This window comes from Camelina sativa, chromosome 17 (genome assembly GCF_030686135.1).
Source record: "Camelina sativa cultivar CO46 ecotype springtype chromosome 17, ASM3068613v1".
Classification (NCBI taxonomy): domain Eukaryota; kingdom Viridiplantae; phylum Streptophyta; class Magnoliopsida; order Brassicales; family Brassicaceae; genus Camelina; species Camelina sativa.
The window spans coordinates 14,853,678-14,866,913 of record NC_141896.1 but is presented as its reverse complement, the minus strand read 5'-3'; the positions used below and the strand labels follow the sequence as shown (position 1 = coordinate 14,866,913).

Below are 13,236 nucleotides of genomic sequence, written 5' to 3'. Positions count from 1 at the left end.
ATCACCTTGTGATTCGAATAATAAAATTTAAAGATATTGTCCTATCTTTTTTTTGAAGCAGTTTTATTTTTTTGCTCTAATCATATATACAAAAGTAACGTTTCACTCTCTTTTATTTATCTATTTAGCTTTTAATTTCTATATAAAAAAGTATTTATTTTTAATTAAATAAAAAATGTAATAATATACATTAATCTATACTTTAAATCCACACTTTATTACTAACTAGATAAGGGTCCGCAAGATGTGCGGGTTTAAAATAATTGTTGAAGAAAATAAATCTTAAATCTTAAACAAATTTTAAAATATTAAAAGAAATTTTATTTCCTAAATTAAACATTTAAATAATTTTAGTTAGAGAAAAAATCATATTTGTATTTATCTTCATACACTTATTCATATTTATATATTTTTAATATATTATAATAATTATTACAATAATTTGAAGCTAAATTATATCCCACATATTTTTTTGCCAAATACTCATCATTACGAATATTATTATTGTCAAATTTTAAAAACGTTTCACAACTATTCACAAATATTTTACATGCAAATAATTCTTCAAAGCAACATCTAATTAGTAAGCCTGTACAATTTTACTCTATGTTTTACCATTAAAAATTTGTTCTTACATCCAAAATTATTTTGTTTATAAAGTATGCTCTTTATCACCACCTATAAAATATCTTATGAACAATTTAAACAATTTTATGTTGCTTTACTTTCATTTTGGCAAAATTATAGTTCTTCTAATTACTAAAATCATTTTGTGACATATTCTTTAACCATGAATTTTTTTTACTCCAAAGGTATTTTGGATGAACTAATGGTGAAAATTATCTACTCTATCACAATGATTTTATGACCAACCTAATAAAAGTTGAGAAAGTGAGAAAAAGTTAATATAACATAATAAAAATTGGGCGGTAGGTTCTGACTGCTCTATTTCAGTTTGGCGAGATCCGTGGTTACCGGATATTCGTCCAAGACCAGCAAACGGTTGGGGGAAGTTGTTTCTCCCAAGCTTGATGGTCAACCATTTAATTAATCCAGTTACAAAGGATTAGCATTGCCTATCCTTGAGGAGTTCTTCGATCCGGTGGATATACCACTTATTCGGAGTATGGTGGTCAGTAAAACTCATCAACCGGATTGATTATTATGGCACTTTACTAAGTCCGGGAGGTACTCGTAAAATCAAGGTATCCGCTAGCCCAGGAATTAATTACGGAAGTTGAGTATGGGCCGACGTATATGGCTTTGCGGGCTCAGGCTTGGAAACTAGACGTTCCCCCAAAGATTCAACACTTCTTCTGGCAGATTGCCTCGGGTACTCTTCCTGTTGTGGAACGGCTTGCGTATCGGGGTGTACGTTGTGATACTTTGTGCAAGCGTTATGCCTCTGTGTCAGAAACTATAAATCATGCTCTCTTTGAGTGTCCTCGATCGCGAAGTATATGGGAGATGTCTTCAGTGGTGCTGGACCCGGGGGGTTTTCCATACGCTTCCATCTATGCGAATTTAGACTTTATTTTCTGGTGAACTTCTTCCCAATCCGAGGTTCCTGATATAGCTTCTCGTCTCTCCTGGATTTTATGGTCAATTTGGAAAGATAGGAATAAAAATGTTTTTCAGGCTAGAGATGGAGCCAATTGATATCTTAAATCAAGCGGTTAATGATAAATTATTGTGGGAGGAGGCCAAATCTTATTCAGAGAATTTTATCTGAATCCTCCACTTTTAATGGAGGATAGGGGTTCTTTTCCCCGTTGTCAGGTTGATGGTTCATGGAAAGGTACCGACCCTTTTCAAGGTCTGGGCTGGTGGTGTTGTAATGGTGAAGATTCGACGCTTCTTTTGGGAGCACGGAGTCTTAGACGCGGTCCTACTCCTTTACATGCGGAATTACAAGCTTTGATCTGGGCTATGGAGTCTCTACTGGTGGCCGGAGTTGCTTGTCAAGTTTTTGAGATCGAGTGTGCAGAGCTAGTTGCGATGGTGCAGACGCCGGATGATTGGTCCGCCTTTATGAACCTGTTGGAGGAATTCTCACTGCTCAGAACATCCTTCCCTTCCTTCACCCTAACCAGGATCTCTCGAGATTCCAATATCAGGGCGGATTGTCTTGCTCGGTCTTCAAGACCTTTAGTTTCTGAATCTACTTTTGTAAATTCTTATCCTCGTGTTTGGGCAGCAATCGTGGAGTTTTCTTTTAATTTATTTATGTTTGGTTGAAAAAAAACATAATAAAAATTTAAATTTGAAAATTATAATCACGTTGGTATATATATGTCTTAGATAATTCAAATATACAAAAAAAAACTTTATAAGCAATCCAAACATGACATATGTCATAATCACGTTAAGGATCGACGACCTATTTACTCCTCAGAAGTATCACATTGTACCAAACTACTTAAAACTATGATCTCGTCTCATATATTCTCGAATCGTAAATTCTCAACTTATTTCTACCCGAATCAAAAGTTCTCATATATTTCTCATATACCTGGGTTTAAACGATTTACTAACCAAATCCGATAGAAAACCACATAAATCCTGTTTGAAACCAATTTTAAAAATGTTTACCATTCCAACTTCCCAAATTTGAAAATCGCTTCTCAATTACTCGATCAAGCAGCTCTTGTTTCAGTACCGGATTCATCAACATTATTCAGAAGAGAAAACTCTAGATTTTGACCAGAAACATCAGTCACCGACTTATCTTCCAAACTTATAATGCTACTAACTGTAAAATCACTTTTGCAATCTCCATCAGTGTCTCCATCCTCGATTGAATTAGCTGGCTTTATATACTTCGATTCCATTTCATTGCATCTGATAGCTTCCATTGAAGAACCCACACAAATCAAAGACCCACATAATAGATCGGCAAAATTATATCAGAAAAAAATCAAAGATCAAAGCTTACCAATGGTCAACATCAGGGCCACAACAGGCCGGTCCATTAGCCAAATCCATACATTCGTAAAGAACGGGAGGTCGATCCCTGGAGTGATGGTGCCTTCCACAATTGGACTTACCAATGGTCACTGCACTAAGGTCATTTCACAAACATAATTTTTATGTAAATATAATGTTATTTTCTTAATTAGCTGTACTATTACGTTTCAAAAATAATAATTTCTTATGACATAACTTATGTTATTCTTTTTAAATTTGTTATTCACTATTTATTGATTAATAATAATATACATGCTTAATGAATTATTTTTTTTGTTTATACATATTAAAATCTAATTGAGAAAAAGATATAATATAATTAGCGTACAATGGAAAATATCTAGATTAGTTTTTTAATTTTTCTTTTTGATTTAGGAATATTTTTAAGATATAAACATGTAATTTTTATGTAGATTTAATGTTATTTTCTTAATTAGCTGTTTTGTAAAATAATAATTTTTGACATATGTCAACATCTCTTCAGTATACTTGACATGTGTCATGATCTTGTTAATCACTAGCTTTGAAAACCCAATTTTATATAATAAGATTCTTTTTTCTTTTAAGATTAGGACATTTATTCAATATAACATAGGATTGTTTTTGTATAAATATAATTATTGTAGAAGGATTTCTTTTAGGAACTACATGTATCTTTATCGTAAGATTATCTTTATAATTTATTTTATGATTAGTAATTTTTTTTAAAGATTTTTTCTTTTTAAATTAGAAATTTGTGTAAAATTGACACTTGTCACGATCTAGTGAGTTAGTACTTTTTAAAATTGACAAATGTCATGATCTGGTGAGTTAGTAAGATTTTATTCTTTGAAAATTAGAATCTTGTGTAAAATTGACAATCGCTGATAGTCCAGGTCATTTGTTTTATTGTTATATATAAATCCTCAATTTTGATTATGAACATAATTTTTGTTCTTTGTTAATTAATGTTTTAATGACTATTTTGTTAAAGGGAAAAAAGCCGAAAAATACCACATCTATTTTTTATTTGGACGTTTAATACTTTATTTTTTTATTGGAAGAAAAATACCTCATTTATTTTTGTTTGGTCTAAAAATACTTCAACTTTTTTATTGTTAGCAGATTCTCATCAACGATTTAACAGCCGTTACCGGCGTTACTTAAACAATAAACCCCGTTAAAATTTTATCTCTGCGTGTTAAACTATATATATAGAGTTTCTATTTATATTTGACCAGTTTTATTGGAATAGTCTCGTGTTATAAGAGGCGTTATTTTATTTCCCTCGAAGGTCACAGGTTCGACGAGTTCCCCGATAATGGTTTTTTTTATTGACTCTGGTTTTAATTCTCTTCCCCCAAACAAAAATGACAGGTTTGATCTCGACCTCTTGGCTCTTGTTGTCTCCTTCGAATTCTATATCGGTTTCAGGCTCAGACTCATCTCTTTGATAGCCACCTTGAAACCAATTCGCTATTATTCGTTTCAATCATTGAGTTTCACTTTGAATTCGATCTGAAATCCATGAGTTGTTAACGGATCGACAACGTGAAGAATACCCAGAAAATAACGGAGGCGATGAGACTCGTGGCGGCGGCTAGAGTTCGTCCACCTCAAGTTGCAGTCTTCCGTCTCTCATGTAGATTGATTCTTCCGTTGTGGCTTTCCATATTGAAACATAACACCCAATCATGCCACTTAACTAGGAAAGAGCGTCAGAAGCTTGAGGTGGAGAGACAAAGAGGATCTGAAATCTGGATTTAGGGTTTTAGTTTTATTTGCTCCTCAATTATCAGCAAAAAAAACGAAGAAAATAAAAAAAAATCGTCTAAGAGATTGTTCGAACCTATTACCCTCAAGGGAAAAACCCACTTATACCACAGACTATTCCAATAAACATTGCTTTTGTAAATAGAAACTCTATATATAAAATTTTAACGGCGTTTATTGTTTATGTAATGCCGGTAACGGCTGTTAAATCGTTGATGAGAATCTGCTAAGAATTAAAAAGTGACTAAAAATAAATAAATGAGGTATTTTTCTTCCAATATTAAATATTCAAATAAAAGATAGTTGGGGGATTTTTCGACTTTTTTACCAGGTTATGGACAGTTGACAAAAAAATAAGGTTATGGATTTGGGCCGCTTACATGCTTCGATGGAACTATGTGCATAGAGGGGAAATAGCTTGTCATCGTTATTTTCTAAGGGAAAAATGCCAAAAAAAACCTCTAGTTATTTTATTTAGACGTTTAATACCCAATGGTTTTCGGTTGAAATAAAAATACCTCATATATTAAATTAGTGTCAAATAAAACTTTGTATTTTAAAGATTGGTTGGATCGAACATACGACTTAACAGACGTTTACTTGGGTAACGGAATCGCTAAACCGGGTTAAGTTTTAATCACACGTTTTTAAACAGATATATATAATAGGGTTACATGAATAAACGTGTTTGTCTAAATAGTAGTCTAGTGGTGAAGGGTTTGTTCTATGATCATCCTAACGTGGGTTCAACCTGCATCCCTGGATGCTTTTCGATTTTGTTTTTTTTTTTCCTGAACCTCGAATTTTTTTTTGTTCTAAGATTTTTTTTTTCAACATTGCCAGAGCTGGAGTTGCTATGAAAATGGCGATGAGATTCATAGGTTGATACGACAGCTGCCAAATCGATGGATCGGAAACATTCTTCCTAGATTGATGATAACGATGGATGCTGCTATGGTCTGAAGCTTCATATAGAGGCTTTTCTGGTAAATTCAAATAAGTCAGCAGCAGATCTGGATAGGGAACGTTATTGGTGGCTGCGACTTCGACGGATCGTTAATTGATGGCTGCGACTTCGACGGAGCAGCAGACTTGGTAACCGGTGGTTGTGAATTCAACGGAGCTCTGTTAACCAGTGGTTGTGAATTCAACGGAACGGTTGACTTTTGCTTGTTTCCGGCAGTTGAGGCGATGACATCGGCGTTAAAAAAAAAAAAAAAAAACAAAAAAAAGTGTTGTTGGTAGGGTTCGAAACCGGCATTCTGATGTTGTAAATATACCATATTCCGGTAGACTACTTTAACATAATCGTTTAGTTTAGTAAACATATCATATATATCTATTTACGAAAATGTGTGACTAAAAACTAAACCGGTTTAGCATTCCGTCACCCAAGTTAACGTCTGCTAAGTCGTATATTCGATTCAATCAATCTTTAAAAAATAAGGTTTTATTTGACACTAATTTAACATATCAGGTATTTTTATTCCAACCGAAAACCATTGGGTATTAAATGTCTAAATAAAAATAACTTGAGATTTTGTTTGGCATTTTTCCCTATTGTCTAATACAAAAATCTTTGTATTTTTTTTTTTCTGGTCAAAATAACACAATCTTTCAATTTATTTTGTAGAAGATTTGTATTAAAAAAACACATTTCGAATATTGGTGATATGAGATCTTTTTTTTACATAATTTAATTTATCTAAAAATTATCTAAAACACCCAAAAAATTGGTTTGACCGGCCGAACCGGCCAGTCCGGTTCGGTTTGAATAGTAAGTTCTTTTTAGATGAAAGGTTTATGACGAAAGCTCTGGATTTTGTTGATCTACCCTCGCTTTACACTCTCACACTTAGTTTTAGATCTTCGTCTTCTAATCTAACGTATGATTTTTTAATCTGCTACTCAATATGTGATCTTCTTCTTCAGCTTCATTTGATTCTTTTGTTTCTTCTAATGGTTTTAGATGGACGGTGACACTGTTTCCAGTAGCGTAGATCAATCTCGGACAGCTATGCCTGGTAAAAGTTTCTACTTTTAAATCAACCATTGTTCCAATAAATGTCCCACTCTATGATCATTTTGGTTACGTTTAGTGTTAAAAAGGTTGGATTTTTTTTGGAGACATTGTTGTTTTTGAAACTTGTTCATAAACCCCCTTTTTGTAGTTGTGGTTATCAACACAACATTGCATCAAAAAAAAAAAAAGATTGAAATTTGATATCTTTCTTCTCTAAAGCGAATCAATTTCAGAGCAATATATTGATTGGTCATGTTTATATTACTTGTAGAGACGTTGGCATTCAAGAGTCCTATGAAGAAACAGATCAATAGTTGTAGTTCAATCTGTGTTAGACAAGATGATCCAGGCCATTTCTTGCGTGTTATTTATGGTATGGTTGCACGTGTCTGTGTTTTTACTGATATAGCCAGCCGCTTTTTTCTTCAAGTTAATGAATGATTGTATTTGTATATAGAGTAAGAGTTAGATCTTGTTTGCAGAGTCTTTGATAACAGGAGGGTTAGCTGTGTTGTGGTGGAAGCTGCTCTATACCCGATTGATACAATCAAAACTCGAGTGCAGGTAGTTTCTCCTCGAATCAATTTGTGTTATGATCCAACATAAGCAAACCGATGATTGACTTACCGCGACTAACTATAGAGGTTTGACATGTTTTAGGCAGCTCGGGATGGGGGAAAGATAATATGGAAGGGACTATACTCTGGTCTGGTGGAAACCTGTTGGTGTCTTACCGTAAGTATGTAGTCAAAAATTGATGAAGGAAAAGAACTGCATACACTTTAAAATGTGATTTATTGCTTTAGATGAACAATGTTTCTTTTTTATGTGTAGTGCTTCGGCTCTATTTTTCGGTGTATATGAACCAACCAAACAGAAGCTTCTGAAGGTTTTACCCGAGAATCTTAGTGCGGTTGCACATTTGGTATGTGTCATTTCCCTGATTTTGATTTTAAGTGTTTGTTCGTCTGCTAGACAATTTCCCTCGAAAGTGTCTTATATCTTGGTAGAGAGAAAATGAATACATTAGTCTTGCTACCATTTAGTTTTGAAACTTACTGATTTGAAGCAGAAGACCTTAGAATCTAGCTATGCTATGTTAGAAAATGATATATGTCTTAGCGAGTTATGTAAACTCAATCAGGCTGCAGGTGCTTTAGGAGGTGCTGTTTCATCTATCGTTCGGGTACCGACAGAAGTAAGTCTCTTCCTTCTTGTTTCTCTGCTTATTCTTGTGTCTTGGCTATAAAAATGTATAGCCTAATGGAAATATCAACAGGTTGTCAAACAGCGAATACAAACTGGTCAATTTGCTTCGGCCCCTGATGCTGTTCGCCTTATTATAGCCAAGGAGGGCTTTGGAGGCATGTATGCGGTATATCTGTTACTTCTTGATATATTATTCTAGCGTTTTACTATTTACGACGTAGCTCAAATCATCACATTGTTTAACATGAACAGACAATAAAATCACCATGAATGTTTCAATCATATGTTCCTAAACATGCAGGGTTATGGATCCTTTTTATTGCGAGATTTGCCTTTTGACGCACTCCAGTTTTGTGTTTATGAGCAGTTACGGATTGGATACAAGTTGGCTGTAAGTTTTTGTTGCTACAATCATAAAATGAAAGAACATCTGTTTTTGCAGACTAATGACAATGAGATATCCATATTGTTTAGAACAGGCAAGGAGAGATCTAAATGATCCAGAGAATGCAATGCTTGGTGCTTTTGCTGGTGCTGTCACTGGTGTTTTGACCACTCCTCTTGATGTAATCAAAACCAGATTAATGGTTCAGGTATGTCAAAACGATGAGTACACAAAATAACGAAAGAACATGTTCTTCTTAGATTCATCTCACAGGATAATAAGAATCTCCAGTAAGTAGTACTGACCTTTTCGTTTTGAATTTTGGCAGGGTGCAGGAACTCAGTATAAAGGAGTTGCAGACTGCGTTAAGACAATAATAAGAGAAGAAGGGTCGTCAGCTTTGTGGAAGGTGAAACCAAGATTCTGCTCTTTACCATTCTATTTTAGGAATACACAGTTTCTCATGTTTGTGCAAAGTTGTTGAATAGTTTGAGAATTTGTGTATAGGGAATGGGTCCAAGGGTATTGTGGATAGGTATTGGAGGTTCAATATTCTTCGGTGTTTTGGAAAAGACAAAGCAGATTCTTTCAGAGAGAAGCCAAAAGAGTCACAATTCTTAAACAGTTAGATTCTACTTGTGTTGTCAGTTCTACATCATTCTTGTCTTTTGATGTTTTGATGAATATGAAGTATTTAGATTCTTTACGTATCTTTGCTTGATTCTCTAATTTTTTCTTTCCTAGAAAAATTGTCGTCCTCTTTTGTTTAATCAACTTCAACATGTTAGTTTTATTTTAAGTCAAATCTAAAACTGGCTACTTACTGAAACTTCAACTTTGTGTGGACGTTATAAGCTTACGTATTATACTTGTAGCTGAAATAGTTGTGATATTTATATATGAGCATACAAACAGTTTGAAGTATAAGTTTTTGCAGGTTTAAGTAAAGATGATGCTGAAGAAGCTACTTCTTACGGTGTCAATCATCTTGAATATCGTATTCATCATTCATATTCTTTATTATAGTTCAACCACATGGAATCCAACGTGGACCAATAAAGCTGCGGTCGAAGCTGAAACTGCAGCCTCTGTTTCATGCTCAGGACACGGGAGAGCTTACGTGGATGGTCTTGGTGTCTTGATGGCCAGAAACCTCCTTGTGAGTGCAACAATTGCTACACAGGCAAAGATTGCTCCGTTCTTCTCAAAGATTGCCCTGTCGATGCTAACTCGTATGCACAACTTTTCATCTCATCTTCATTTTGATCCATTATGACCAAACTAAATTGTAAAATTATGTATTGAATTTGTTGTTTTTTTTTAATTAATTTGAAGAGGAGACCCTTTGTTCTTGGAGCCTTTCTGGATGCGACAAGCCGAGAGCAGTGCAGTTTTGGTCTCGGATGGCACAGGATGAGTTATAATTATCAAGATGGGACACATGTGTCTCGAGAGCTCGAAAAGGTCATTAGAAAACTGCATAGTGTAGTGGGAAACGCTGTTACAGATGACAGATTTGTAATCTTTGGATGTGGATCCACACAATTGCTTGCAGCAGCTGTCCATGCCTTGTCTTTGACAAACTCATCAGTATCATCACCTGCAAGGCTTCTGACTTCTATTCCATACTACACTGTAAGTAAGCCGGCCTTAACCTCTTCCTAAAACTTGAAGTTTTTTGAATTCTTAGTCTAATCTGTCTGTGTATGCAGATGTACAAGGCCCAAGCAGAGTTCTTTGATTCAGCACATCTCAGGTTTGAAGGAGATGCGTCTGCGTGGAAGCAGAGCGAGCATAATGATAATATCACACAAGTTATAGAGGTAGTGACATCTCCGAATAATCCAGATGGGAAGCTGAAAAGAGCGGTTCTTGATGGTCCTAATGTAAAAACAGTTCATGATTATGCTTACTACTGGCCTTATTTCTCACCTATTACACATCCAGTTGATGGAGATTTGAGCCTGTTTAGTCTCTCCAAGACTACTGGTCATGCCGGCTCAAGATTCGGGTGATTGAGAAACTTTTGCTTTCCTAGCACTCTAAACAAAGCTTTAGACTGTACTCACAAGGTTTTTGTTGATGCAGGTGGGGATTGGTAAAGGACAAAGCTGTTTATGAAAAAATGAAAAGATATATAAGTTTAACTAGTATCGGTGTTTCAAGAGATACACAGCTTCATGTCCTGAAGTTGCTCAAAGTAATAGTTGGCGATGGAGGCGATGAGATATTCCATTTTGGCTATGGAACTTTGAAGAAAAGATGGGAGACACTGAACAAGATCTTCTCCATGTCCACCCGTTTCTCGCTCCAGACAATCAAACCTGAGTATTGCAACTATTTCAAGAAAGTCAGAGACTTTACTCCTGTAAGTTTTTTCTTGTAATGCAAGACAGACTTTTGGTTTGGTGCTATTTAAACTGATAATTATGTGTTTGTTTTTCATTTGAAAGCTTATGCATGGGTGAAGTGTGAGAGACCAGAAGACACAAACTGCTATGAGATTTTCAGAGCGGCGAAGATAACAGGACGCAATGGCAAAGTGTTTGGATCGGAGGAAAGGTTTGTGAGATTGAGTCTCATCAGATCACAGGACGACTTTGATCAGCTTATTGCTATGTTGAAGAAGTTAGTCTCCCAGGAAACTGTTCCATCTGAAAACTTCAGTGTATTTTAGGCCTCTTTAATTAAAAAGCCTAGGGTAAACCAATAATAAACCATATGTGCATTTTATTTCTTGCTTTAAATTCGTAATCCAAACCCTAATTACAAGAATGATACAAGAACAAGCAAAGTTGTACAAGAAACCTAATTAAAAGACGCAAGTGTTTTCTAAAATGTAGGTATTACCAGACTTAAAACCATTGGTCAGTAGAAGTAATAGCCGTCAGTACCAGCGGCTACCCAGTCAGAGGCAAAACTTATGGGTATGTTTGTCAAAGAAGAAAACATATCTATAACAAATATCAATATATGATATATGCCCTCTTCCTCAACCAGTGTCAGATCAGTTTATAGGTCATAAACGCAAACAGACCTCCCAGCATCACGGTAGAGATAGAAAGAACGGTTGTGAACAACCATTTTGTTCCTTCTATATGTGGTATGATTATGGAAGCTGCAGAAACATAAGCGAGTGCCATGATGCCACAGCCACCCAAAGCATCCTATGTGTTAGCTTTAAGAAGTTCATGAGTGGTCTCGTCCTGTAAGGTAGAATGCTTACGAAAGAATTACGATACATAGGATGTGAACAATGCGATGTTGTTGCTTATGGAAAAGATTTTGAAGGCTTTTGTTGTTCCCACAATCGATTTCCTTTGTAGGGTGATAAGCACATGAGAGGCACATGTGAGGAGCTAAAAAGAAGAATGAGAACAAGTAGAGTATAAATAGAGATAAGAGTAGTATTGTAAACTTCATCCTGCGTGATCAGAATTGTGTGAGTTTGTTAGATCAGAGCTGCGACTCTGTTACAGTGTGATAGGTGATTGGGAACTGTAACTCAGTCCTTATCAAATGGTGCGGTGAAACTGTGATCGGAGGGTCAACGCGAGAGAAGGATTAGGGTTCGACGAATTGGGGATTTTGATTACAATGTGTCTTGAGGGATTTCCCATCTTTGATGGTGTGGCTGGTGAATTGCGAACATGGCTTTCATGGTTAGAGGATTTCTTTATTCAAGAGGATTTCACGGCAGATGAGAAGCTGAATCTTGCGCAAAGTCTTCTCGAAGGTGAAGCTCTCTGTGTTTCAACGGCGAACATGAGTCTTGGATCTTTTGACAGTTGGGGAATGATGGAGTTAGCCTTGTTGTTGCGATTTGGTGATGAAGATGAAAGACTCAGGCTCAATCAGTCGCTTAGAGAAGAGAAACAGATTGAAGTTTCAGAGAAGAAAAAAGAAACATGGAACGACGTAGATTTGTGTTTTGAAAAGAAATCGTTGGACGTGGATCACAACGCAATCACAAACACGATTCTGTCAGATCCGCAGGGTAAACGTTTCTGATTCAGAGCAATTACGACTCAATATATCAATAGAACATCAGCAAGAGAATTCACTCTTGAGCAAGGGCGAATCAGCGTTGATGATGGGCAGTGGGGATCGGTTGATCAAACGAGTAGAAATACCTATTTTCAACGGAGTTTATCCGTGTATTTGGATTTCGAAGGTTGAAAGATTTTTTCGATTTGCTGGATATAGTGATGGGGAGAAGATAAGTTTGGTGTCGTCACACATTGAGGGAGTTGCTTTGAGTTGGTTTAAGCATGTATCTTTCACAAATTGGAAGGATTTCAAGTCACGTATGTATGTTCGGTTTGGGAACGTCAAGCCTCGAAGCCCACCAATACAAACTTCTGATTATGAAGTGGTTTTGGTAAAAGATTTAATCCAAGAGTCAGATTCAGCTAAGAAGAGAATGACTCCTCTGAAGAGAAGCCTTTGACTGAGAAAGGGGAATCTGTTTGTGTGAAGGAATTGTGTCATCAACAACGTTCAGTCTTGGAAGTAGCTGGCAAAAGATTTCAGGCAAACATCAAGATGGCTTCGGTAAAAGAAAAAGAACGAATGAAATCAGAGAAGAAGAGAGATGTTTGAAAGCTTGGAGGTTTAAATTCAAATATAACAAGTCAGAGTCGAGAAAATTGATCAAACATCAGCTCTTTTCTAGTGAAGATGGTAAGTCATCGGTTCTTGTTTTCATGCTACAGTTAGATTGGTGCAGAGGAGGAGAAGGTTTCAGAGCCTTAAAAGGCAGAAGCAAGCTGCCATGTCATTGGTGATGTCCAACTTGAGGATGATGCATGTTTCAAAAGGGCTGAAACAGCTAATTAATGGGGATATATATGCAGCCATTGCACCAGGAGGTTGGTGGAGTGCATCAGCTTGTGGCTCT

At 35.8% G+C, this 13,236-nt stretch overlaps 1 protein-coding gene, 1 long non-coding RNA gene and 2 pseudogenes across 4 annotated transcripts; all 4 read left to right on the top strand.

Moving 5' to 3' along the window:
* Nucleotides 1-1,257: 1,257 nt before the first annotated feature.
* Nucleotides 1,258-4,113, top strand: LOC147923754 (uncharacterized). Its single transcript, XM_087496537.1, has 4 exons — nt 1,258-1,541; nt 1,639-1,675; nt 1,780-2,169; nt 4,072-4,113. Exons 1-4 carry the CDS (start codon nt 1,258-1,260, stop codon nt 4,111-4,113), a joined length of 753 nt encoding a protein of 250 aa, XP_087352663.1.
* A 78-nt stretch (nt 4,114-4,191) lies between these two features.
* On the top strand, nt 4,192-4,927 carry LOC147923753 (uncharacterized). The gene is made up of 2 exons (XR_015585649.1): nt 4,192-4,247; nt 4,324-4,927. It is a non-coding gene; the product is annotated as an uncharacterized LOC147923753 (long non-coding RNA).
* A 1,609-nt stretch (nt 4,928-6,536) lies between these two features.
* LOC147923752 (putative S-adenosylmethionine carrier 2, chloroplastic) lies at nt 6,537-9,165 on the top strand (annotated as a pseudogene). The gene is made up of 12 exons (XR_015587033.1): nt 6,537-6,605; nt 6,689-6,743; nt 7,014-7,115; nt 7,225-7,306; nt 7,403-7,477; nt 7,577-7,667; nt 7,887-7,940; nt 8,022-8,117; nt 8,253-8,342; nt 8,431-8,544; nt 8,665-8,745; nt 8,844-9,165. The product of XR_015587033.1 is annotated as a putative S-adenosylmethionine carrier 2, chloroplastic (transcript).
* Nucleotides 9,155-11,083, top strand: LOC104757753 (tryptophan aminotransferase-related protein 4-like; annotated as a pseudogene). The gene is made up of 5 exons (XR_015587032.1): nt 9,155-9,568; nt 9,672-9,971; nt 10,049-10,347; nt 10,425-10,704; nt 10,790-11,083. The product of XR_015587032.1 is annotated as a tryptophan aminotransferase-related protein 4-like (transcript).
* Nucleotides 11,084-13,236: the final 2,153 nt, after the last annotated feature.

Coding starts and splice junctions, on each gene's coding strand:
- LOC147923754 (XM_087496537.1), top strand. CDS start 1,258: ATGGCTTTGCGGGCTCAGGCTTGGAAACTAGACGTTCCCCCAAAGATT. Junction 1,676..1,779: donor TTGATATCTTAAATCAAGCG/GTTAATGATAAA, acceptor CCCCGTTGTCAG/GTTGATGGTTCATGGAAAGG. Junction 2,170..4,071: donor TAGTTTCTGAATCTACTTTT/GTAAATTCTTAT, acceptor TATTGTTAGCAG/ATTCTCATCAACGATTTAAC.